Source organism: Aedes aegypti, unplaced genomic scaffold (genome assembly GCF_002204515.2).
Source record: "Aedes aegypti strain LVP_AGWG unplaced genomic scaffold, AaegL5.0 Primary Assembly AGWG_AaegL5_hic_scaff_1138_PBJ_arrow, whole genome shotgun sequence".
NCBI classification, from domain to species: domain Eukaryota; kingdom Metazoa; phylum Arthropoda; class Insecta; order Diptera; family Culicidae; genus Aedes; species Aedes aegypti.
Window position 1 is genome coordinate 39,831 of NW_018734557.1, and position 11,142 is coordinate 50,972.

The 11,142-nt window shown below is 36.0% G+C and overlaps 1 protein-coding gene across 2 annotated transcripts in view; it reads left to right on the forward strand.

Annotated features, from left to right (window-relative positions):
- LOC23687723 (arylsulfatase B) overlaps positions 1–10,407 on the forward strand; it is a 49,273-nt gene extending 38,866 nt beyond the window's left edge. For both annotated transcript variants that reach the window (XM_021856089.1, XM_021856090.1), the window contains exons 3-5: positions 3,069–3,321; positions 9,358–9,515; positions 9,579–10,407. In XM_021856089.1, coding sequence (XP_021711781.1) covers positions 3,069–3,321; positions 9,358–9,515; positions 9,579–10,388 — 1,221 coding nt within the window. In that variant the 3' untranslated portion in view covers positions 10,389–10,407. The remainder of the gene's footprint in view (positions 1–3,068; positions 3,322–9,357; positions 9,516–9,578) is intronic.
- The last annotated feature ends 735 nt before the right edge of the window (positions 10,408–11,142 follow it).

Below are 11,142 nucleotides of genomic sequence, written 5' to 3' on the forward strand. Positions count from 1 at the left end.
AAAAAAAACAGGGCTTTACCCATTATCCGGGCTTAGCCTTGGGGACCAAAGGTACACCGTTGTGATAGAATCACATTTTTAATGCCACGTTTAGATTTACCGTGTATATCTCGGAAGTGATGCATCTCAGATAAATTTTACTTGAGTATTTTTCGATAGAAATTTTTCATATTTAAAAATATAGAGTTATTTTTCTGTACTCAAAAAAACGCACCAAAAATATCGTTTTATTTATTTTTTTAAACAATTTATTTTTTATCCAAAAATTTTGCGTTTTGAGGCATTGTGCAAGAAATTACAAACAATATGCTGCAAAGCATAGCCAAAAATTAAAAACATCAATTTTGCGGTTTTTAAGAACAATGAACTTCAAATTTTCATTTGAAAATTTCGTTTATATTTTTTTTACCGTGCATACTTCTTTAAATACTGTAGTATATAGGTTTTGATCAAACAATAAACAATTCAGCTACGATTCACTCAATCAAAATAAACTATTTCTGGAATGGAGAAACACGAATTATGTTTGAAAAGGGCCTATTTTACTCTTTTTATTTGAAAATTTTATATAAATATGAGTATATCTCGAAATTGATGCAACCTAGAAAAAATTTACTTAAGTACTTTTCAATTGCAATTTTTCTGTACTTTCAAATAATCACATAAAAAATTATTTTTTTCCTATATTTCGATATTTTTTCAAAATCTGTAATTTTTTAAAAAACCATAACTTTATTGTCCATAATTCTTCCATTTTGAAACATTGTGCAATAAATCACATAAGTTGTCCCCTAAAACATATCCAAAAATAAAAAAAAATCAAAACTGCGTTTCTGGAGAAAATCGATTTTAAAATTTTGTTTTTGAAATAAAAAATAATCTGTAACTTTTTTGTACCGTGTATATTTTTCTCCATATAGTCCTAAGCAATACCCACAACTTTGTAGAAGATCTCAAATCGATCGGACAAACCGTTTTCGAGTTACAGTTTTTTAAAGATTTGCTATGCATTTTCCGATACGCCCTTCTCAAAAATAAGGCGAGGTTCAAAATGGCGGTCTGAAGGTGCATAATGGCATTTTTGGTCATAAAGAATCTGTATGCAAATTTTCAGGCGATTCAAAAAATACAAAAATTAAATTTAAAAAAAAATTCGTCATGTTCGGTGAAATTGCTCAACAGTTAGACTTTATGGAAATTATTTTTGTTTCGGCTTCAGCAGGATACTAAAGCCATGAAAATATCCAGCATGATTGTTTGTGTTACAAGTTCATAATTGAAACTTGTAATTCTAAACACTGCTCTGTTGCTAAAATAACTATTTTTTTGCAATGTTTCATCGTAATAGGCTGTTTTATCATGTTAATCTGTCATGAAACGGCCTGCTTTCCTGCACTTAATTATGCATTGTGGTAATATTCATTACGCGTTCGAAATCAGTTGCGTAATGATTAAACAACTGTTTTGAATTGCGTTATGAATAATTACAAAATAATGCTTAATGCATCCCGGTATGATTTTTGATACCTCAAATAATCTAATATGAAATAGTAAAAAATGATGTACGCAAAACGAGACAACCTTCAGCGCGAAGCAAATGTTCAAAATGCCACTTTAATTAAACAAAATTCTAAAGATGTTTCTGTCAAAATATCTAAAAAGAAAGATTAAATAATTGCCGTTCGAATGAGCCTTAGAGAGATCCAATTATACTTATATTCTAAGATATATGGACAAAACACATTTGTATGTTTTTAGGGGCTTAGGGGCGGACCCAAAACTTTTGCACGGGAATGTACTTGTAAAATGCCTTATAAACGTAACTGAAAATTTTGTTGATCTTTCATTTTCAATCATCGTTTACTGCTTGGAACAGATTTGATTGATTTTTGATTCCAGTAATAACGATCTGAGGAACACCGTGTTGTAAGCTACCACTTCCCCTTCGGGTAAAAGTAGTGCTTTTTTATGTTGAATGAAGGCAATCATCAAGGCCTTGATTCAATGCAATTGTGTTCGCTCCGGTGCGGTGTGGCGATGGACTCGTGCGTGGATATTATTTATGTTTGCTCGCAAAACATTCCGAGCGGGGTGCGACGAATGTCAATAACCGATCGATTAAGATCGAACCCATAATAGGGTATCCGTCCTGTTGTGGAGGACCTATGCACGGTGTTTAAAGCTAAATCGTATTTTAGAATCCACACCCTAAATATTGACGTATTTTGCAATGTGAATTGTTGGAATCACCATTCCTTTATCTGGAGTATATTGAAGTCAACCAGTTAATTTTGAAATCAAACATACGGTCTTTGGAACTAAATCTGAAGCTCTTCCTTAGTCCTACTATTGCGGCGTTTTGCTCTATTATTGTGTGGCATTGGAAATATCTTTAAAGAAAATGAATTGATGACTTTATGTCATGATCCGAAAACAAATTTACAGAATCGAATGATTTTTTTATAGTTTCATTTTCTCGTCCGTTATAGTTGGGGAATGTTAAACTTTGTAAATGGACTAGTGTTGTCCATCCGAGATCACTGGCCGCTAAATGAGAAATTAATATGTTGCCTTCAGTATAAAATACAATTTGAAATACAATTGCCGCTAAATTGTACTGATCCGATGCAAGTTTGAAAGAATATTTCACTGATCATCCAACTTTGTTTTTTTTTTGTGTATTTGTAAAAAAGAGAAAGTAGACAGTAAAGATTTACAGAAATCTTTCGTTTGAATGAATAAGTGTATAAATGGCATAGAATAAGGCCAACTACATCAATCATGAACTAAAATATTTGCTACAAGTAGGTTCTTAAAAAATCACGCTTACGAAATTCGTTCCGTAGCTGAAGCGACTGGTTAAAAATATAGGTTCTTCTTGATGCAACATTTGAAACTGTTCTTCGAAAATCGTTTAATTTTGAGGGCAATTTTTTAATTCAGCTGCCAATAGTATAAGCTTTCATCATAATCATCATCATCATCACCGCATCGCAATAATGGGCTAACTGCCCTAGGTATTTTTCCTCCTCAATCTGCTGAAACACTGAATCACATATTTTCCACAGACCTCGACGCGTGGATTGGACATGCGACGGAACTTGGACGTTGATTACTCGGTTAATGGAAGCTACGCGACAGATTTGTTCAATGGTGAAGCCGTGCGTTTGATACGGGAGCACGATCAGAAGAAGCCGCTGCTGTTGGTGTTGACACATTTGGCACCGCACACTGGCAATGAGGACGATCCGATGCAGGCGCCGGCCGAGGAGGTGGAGAAGTTCGACTACATCCGAGACGAGAAGAGGCGCGTGCTGGCGGGTAAGTGAAGATGAAGCTAACGCCGATGGTGCGCCATTAAATTATGAAATCTGATAGGGCCACTACGAGGGCATATTCGTTTGCGCTGGGTAAAACCAATCTGGGCTCAATGCTATTGTGATTTCAATAGCTTAATTCTGGTTCAGCTTATAGAAAAGTAGCACCAAATGAATGCTAGTATGCCATTGGAATACTTCTTACGTAACTTACAATAACCGTAATATACATTGCCAACTTTAGAAATTGTCTATTTCTAATATCAGTTGTTAAAAAAGTTCTTTTTATTTTTATCATCTAAAACATTCTTTTTCTGGCATTTTGGCCACATATATTTAATATACATATACCGTTTGGACTCATATTCCGAACACATAAGGACAATAGTGACTTCAAAAGCATTTCATATACATAAATGAGGTGATAGATTTGAAAATTTCAATTTCTTCGCAAAGTAGGACTGTCAGCTTTTGGGTGTGCTGATAAAAATATTTATTTAAACTTGTTTACTATTATTTTTATGTAAAAGTATGGAACAAAATTGTGATTCAAATGCCGAACACTGTTTTTATTCTGTCTCATGTTCTGAACACTTTGATTCAAATTCCGAACAGCACGAATAAATCGTATTCAAATCAGTTTTTTCGCAAATAAATTTATCTAAGCTAGTTTAACTGATCTCGAACTAAATAATAATCACTACCCAAGAGGTCTAAAATAGATTGGAATATGTTTAAATTGAATCGCAATTAATGCCATTTCCTGGTTATCCGATGACATACTTCAGCGAAACATTTCAACCAAATCACCATACCGAGTATTCGGAATATGAGTCTGTTCGGAATTTGAGACAAATCGGTACAATCAACTCTCGCTTACTCGATAGTCCGCATCTGGATATCGAGTTAGAGAATCTTAGTAAAAGTTGGTTTTCATGGCTACCTCGATGGTCCTTTGGATCGCAGTTGCACTGGTTTTGTGTTCTGCAACTCGATACCTCTAAAACTTGATAGTCCTTTGAATGTCGAGTTATGGAGTTATGGAGAGGACGAAGCCTTTTTTGCTTAGTGATCTATGAACATTTCCACAGTCATAACCTGGAAATTTTCCTTTGCCAATTGGCCATGGTTGCATTCGATTATTGAAGTAAGCCCTAGGATTCTGTTGCATGGACAATATCTGTCTTTGGCATTTCTTGACTTTTTCAAGGGACCAGATTCCTGCTGATAGAGAAGGTTCTGGCGGTGACAAACCACACAATAACTGTCAGGTTACCCTTTTTTCTCAAACTCCGGAAAGACTCATATTCGGAACAGTAATTATTTCTAGGTTCGAAATAGCATGTCCAAAATTTTCAATTGCAAAGGACATAACATGTGAATGGATTGATCATTCTATGAATGAATTGCGGACATATACTCAGAAATTGGTTCTTAAAAGTCGAGTGTCTGGTATATGATTTATGCTCAGAATTTGAGAAAAAGTTATTTCTTCAAGCTAGAAAGTCATAAATTAAATATTAGAACTTACATAGTTCGGGGCTTTTTGGTGAGTCATCCTCAAATGCCATTTCGACAATTGCTTCCGTTTTAGTTCGAATGAAATCTTTTGGATGTATCGTTTTTCGAGAATCATTGTAATTTTTGGAAGTTTCCACCGTTTCTGAGTTATTACGTTGGGTCACTGGGTCAAGTAGGGTAAAAAAGACCCCAAATTCCTTTTCAATCAACCATTAGTATTGTTCTGACTCCAGCTCAATTTGTTTTTATGGTGTCAACTACGGACGTCATGTGAGAACTCACCAGCTCACCAGGGATCAGTTTTGACCTTGGTCTTGACCTATTATTTCGGTTGTTTATGAGACTTCCATAGGATCGGCCGAAGATAAGTCAATTGTCGATGTTTAAATTTGGGGGTTGAGCTTCAGCATTTTCAAAAGCAAACTCAGGCATGGTCAAGAAGAATCATTTAAAAGATATTGGCCACCTAGATGACAAGTCTAGTGATCTAGATGTGAACCAGTTTTTTTTTTAACCTGGAGTTCGTAGACACAAAAGTCAATTTAGACAAATTTAGATGTAAAATTGTGAAAAATAATGGAATACGCTTCCAATACGCTAGACTGGGCGCGTTAACCAACTACGCAACAGAACGGGTAATGATTCTGCAGCCAATCGGCCAACCTGAAAGCAAAGTCCGTCACGACCCCATATTCTCCATCACAACCCTACATCTCCTTCGGCTCTCTTAGGGTAAATTGGTATAATGCGCCCCAACCGGGCAATATGCCCCACTTCATTTGCAACCGATTGAGGCTTCTTTAACACGTATATATGATTACATATCTTAAATATCCGCGAAAAAAATGATGTTGCGCTTATAAGATCTTTGGGAATTATAAACAACCAATAGAAATACCAAAAATATAGAATATCAACTTTTTGGCGTAAAATTTTGGGACCGATAGCCTCGTTGTAAATGAAACCAATCCTTTACTATTGTACTTATCACAAAAACTTTTACCGGAAGACGACTGCTAATGGACCCTTTTAAGCTTAGCAAGTGGTGGAATGCTCTTTGGAAACATGTCTACAACGCTGAGGAAATTCTTCTACGGGATGGGCAATTTGCCCGGTTTGTTTTGACGTTTGCAGAAAACGTCTTGTACACTTTTTAGAAGCTACCTGGCAAGAGAAGTTGGATGCAAAGCATGACCAACTATGTAAATATCACTTTGACGCCAAAAACTATAGAAATAATGTATTTGCCACTGCGACAGAGCAGTTTTTTCTTAGGAGGGGCGTATTATACTTGTTTTACCTAGATGCAGATGCCCAATTCGACTCTCTTGCCTACGAACAATAGTAAGAGATTTTATTTTTAGCGTCGCACTGTTGCCTTGTTTGTACCACACTACTCATAAGCCAACGTTAGCTCAATGAGATGGTTAGTATGGGTCTGGCTTCCGACGTGGTCATATCTCGTCTCTCGTCAAACCGACCCCTTTTTTACAAAATGGAATAATTTCGAGCTTAGAGAATAATGTCCACTATTAGTTTATTTCTAGCTGGTCAATACCCTTATCTTCTTTTTTGATCAGGTATGAGCTGCTTTTGCGCAATTATAATATTTAATACCCAAATTTGACAGTTCAGAAGAAAAATAGAATTGTTTTTTTGGAACCGATTCCACGATGGTCTCATAAGGAATCGAAAGAATACCAAAAGCTAAAACTAGTCCAATTGTCTAATTTAATTGTTGTCCGTAGTCGAAACTATAAAAATAAATTGAAATGAAATCAGATTTACAGGGTGATCAATAATTTTATCAGTAGATGAAACGAAAATTTCAATTCTCTCAAAAAAAAAACTTAAGCAGGGGTTGCAATGAAATAAGCTGTGCGGTAAAACATACTAACCATAGTGGGTTAAGTACCTATTCGCGGTATCCGTAAAAGTCTGCGTTAGTTCTTTTATAAACATCCGTACACTTTACTCATACATATTAATTACATAAAAAATCCTATAAGGGTGTCTGCTGCAATGGAGAAAAACGCGATTCAGTAAAGTATAATTAATTGCATCCCTGGCTATATCCTGAATATTTTTTCGAATTTCATTATCTTCACTATTTACATCATGATTGAATTTACGCATCGGCTGCCGATGTATCTGGAGTATAACCTCAATCTCGCGACTGATGCTGTAATGTCGAAGGTAATAGACATTAGGAGAAGCCGCTAAAGTCTATGGAGTGCCGAAAGAAACGATTCACATCCGTCTCAGTCCATAGTGGTCAGGGAAAGTCCTTCGCGGACCTAACCCTGTCCTCACAACCGACGAGGAGCGCGAACTTGCAAGTTAAATGAATGCGGGAGTGGAACGGTCAACATTTAGCGTCAATCGCTCAACATTAGGTTAAGATAGGTTATGTATCTGTTCAACATTTGGGTATAGAACTGTCTTTTAAAATGTATTATTTTTTATTTCAAAATGGACATCACAGTGCCAAAATTGTAACAGAAATAATGTTAAACAATCGTCTACGGTGTTGGATGCTATTTTTAGCAACCTTTCTATCAAAATTTCCATAAAAATCGAATAACATAAGAACGTGTGTCTTAACCGTTCAACATTTAGCGGATTACCCTACTTTATTTTCTTACCGTGAGAGATTTTGCATAACGAGCTTGCACCTCAATTACTCGGGAGCTTTCTGCAGTGAATTTCGCGAATTTATAATGCTTAGAACAAATTCTTTGCAAATTGTGGCCTCAGTGTTTAGCTATCCATTATGAGTACACTTAGAAATATTAAATGTAAATTAACACGCATCATCCGAACATACAATGCAGCGAGCTTACGAACATAGACCAATTGTAGAAACGGGCGAAATGGACCTAAACTGAGGAAATAATTCCCTGAGAGTACGCATTTTATATTGATATTTCATACATTGTATGTAGTATGTATTGTATATGAATTTTTTTGAAAATTTCTTGTTCTGAACATCGCGAAATGCGAATAGGACCACTTTTCGTCGCAATATAATCCAGAATCTGGAGATCGTGGACCAAAATCGAGGTTCAAAAGACACACAGTGAGTTGCTCCATAGACAAAAATCAAATAATTATTTTATTCGGCGATAATAAGTATCCAGAAGTGTTTATAGATAGCATCCGTTATTGAAAATAGCATTGACAGCACAAAAACTAAAAGATGATTTTTTCCATAAGTTTCAAACTGATTATGTCGTTTATCATCCATTGTGATGTTTTTGAACGTTTTTCATTCATGAACATAATTTTGAAAATTTTATAGTTCGAACAAAATACACAAACCTATATAACACTTTGCAGCAAAATATGCTATTCGTATTTTTTTTAGTTTCTAGAATCAAACTTAATTTCACTGTCAGCTACGAATGCTTGATTGTTTAAATTGATGCAAACGAATAATGTAATTCAAGTACTACGATGATTAATTAGTCTTGTAAAAATAATGTGCTGCATTCGTTCTGATTCTTTTTTATATGATATGTAAAAGGATCTCATCAATTCCTGTAACTAACACTATTTTTTATTTGAAGTGCATTCCATGAAGTATAAAAATATCGTTTCGTTAGTTTTGAGACGGTTTATTTTTAGCAGTGAAGGAATCATGCAAAATTTGACCGAAAAAATATTGTTTTGAAGATTGAGTTTGCTGATTATACGTATTGATATATATGCGATTTAAGTTGATTCACTTTTTTGAATCTCTTGTTTTATTTTTGTTGCAAAATATGCAAATCAACACTTTATACTAAAATAAAAGTCATTAAACTAGGACCTCAGAAAATTCTCGTTATTTCCATAAGTTTCCTAATAGTTTTTTTTTTCTGAAATTCCTAGAAATAAAAATAAATCTCTATCTCTAGGAATTCCGGTAAAACTTCTTATGGGTCTTGTAAGATTCCAAAGTTTCTTATTAAACTCATTTATTTCTTGTATTTCATTCGAATCATTGAATGAATGTTGAAATTTTAAAGGGAATTTTAGTGACTCCGGTAGTAATCGTTAGTAATCGTTAGTTATCAATAGAATGAACATAATTATCTTAATGGTCAATTGTCATGAAATCTCTTAATCTCTCAATAACTGTGGAAGTACTCAAAAGAACACTAAGCTGAGAAGTAGACTCTGTCCCATTTGGGACGTAACACCAGAAAAAATAATTATAACAGAATTCACATAGAAACTCTAAATCTAACCGAAAACTCAAAATACCTTTCGAAATGTCAAAACTGACATCGTTTTCCCATGATTTTCACTAAAATCTAAATTATTCCATTCATTTCAATAATCTCAAAGCATGAGTAGCAACCTATGATGTAATGCCGGATAACGGACCACAAATTCGCATTCTACTTTCCGAAAACGCTTCAACCTCCCTTCCTCCCTGTGTTATAAATGTCCATCTATTTATTCAATAACAATCACTCCACAATCAATTACTATTCAAATAAAAGACTAATATTATAAAAATTCGTCCCAACAGCCATGATCTCTAAGGTCGACGAAGGAGTTGGTCAAATAATACAAACTCTGGCGGAACGTGACATGCTGGACAACTCGATCGTTCTGTTTTACGCTGATAACGGCGCCCCAACCGTGGGAATGCACTCGAACTCTGGGTCCAATTTCCCGTTAAGAGGAGTATGCATTGATAACTGGAGCACTCTGCACATCAGATGCACTAATGGATGTTTCTCGTTTCAGCAAAAGTACAGTCCTTGGGAGGGCGCAGTCCGAACGGTGGCCGCCATCTGGAGTCCACTGTTGAATCTTACCGCCGGACGGGTTTCCAACCAGTGGATTCACGTGAGTGACTGGTTGCCAACGTTGGCACATGCAGCCGGAATCGAAGGAATTCCCATTGGCAGTGAAATAGATGGCCGCAATCAGTGGGAAGCGCTAAAAAATCCGGCAATCACTGTTAGGAATGTGGTAATGAATAACATCGACGAGTTGCACCACTACAGTAGCTACAGCCGGAACGGGTGGAAGTACGTAAATGGGACATCGTGGGAGGGTAAGTTCGATAATTGGATGGGCGAACTGGAAGACGAAGATGAGCTGAGTGAGGAAGAGTACGTGGTGAGGTTGGCGGGATCTGTGGTTGGACGGATGATGCCTCTGGATTTGGAACATGTGGCTCGTTTGAGACGTGCTGCGACTGTGGAGTGTGAAGTGGAAGGGCAGGTGAAGGCTTGTCAACCGATGGAATCGCCATGCTTGTTCAATCTGATGGATGACCCCTGCGAGAGGAATAACGTGGCTTTGGATCAATTGGACATCTTGGAAGAACTGAGGGAAGAGGTCGAACGTTATAGACAGACTGCCGTGGAACCTCGAAATAAACCGGCTGATCCTCGCTCAGATCCTGGCTTTTACAATAATACTTGGACGTGGTGGCTGGATGAGATTGATTCTCGGTCTAATATGTATATGTTCCCTGTGATGATAATAGTGATTTCAATAGCTATTGTGGCGTTGCTTCTTTTATTTTTACGACCATTTAAGTATTAAAACGGTAGTGTAAGTATAATGTGAAAGCAGCATCATTAATCCGAAACCATTCCTTCACACCAAAAAAATCTTAGATTTACACGTAACGTTATTTTAGTTTCAATCATGTAAAGCCATCTCTCATGTATTATTTAATGATAAAACCTATAAACACATCTATTATATACAACATTGTTACCAAATTCCTTAATATTGAACGCGAAACGCCTTCTCTCAAAGAATGTTGCTTGCAAAACGGCTCGATTTACATGATTTTCCCGCTGAAAATTCAATCATAAATAATGCACATGGAATGACACGCCGTCGATCCATCCATGTGCATTATTTTTGGCAGAATATTCAACGTGGAATCATGTAAACTGAGCGATCTTGTTTTCAATTTCACTTTCAAGGTGCAAGAAAGCATACAACATTGGCGAATGTTGGATGCAAGATCATGAAATGTTTCAGTTTCACTCAAGTTTGCAAGCATTCCTGAATTTAATGAGGCGGTTTACATTATTTATCGTTTAATATCAAATGATAATTCGATTCACATGACAATCATGAAAGTTTACGTGTCATGTAAATTTAAGATTTTTTTGCTGTGTTCTAACTGCCCTCCACTATCATATTGTTAATGCTTCTACTTACCCACCACACGATATACGAATGCAAAAATGGCAACTTTCGCAAAGAAAGCTTTCAGCTATCAGTAACTAGGGAAGTTCTCATGAGAACATTAAGCTGAACAGAAGATGTGTCCCAGTGCCCA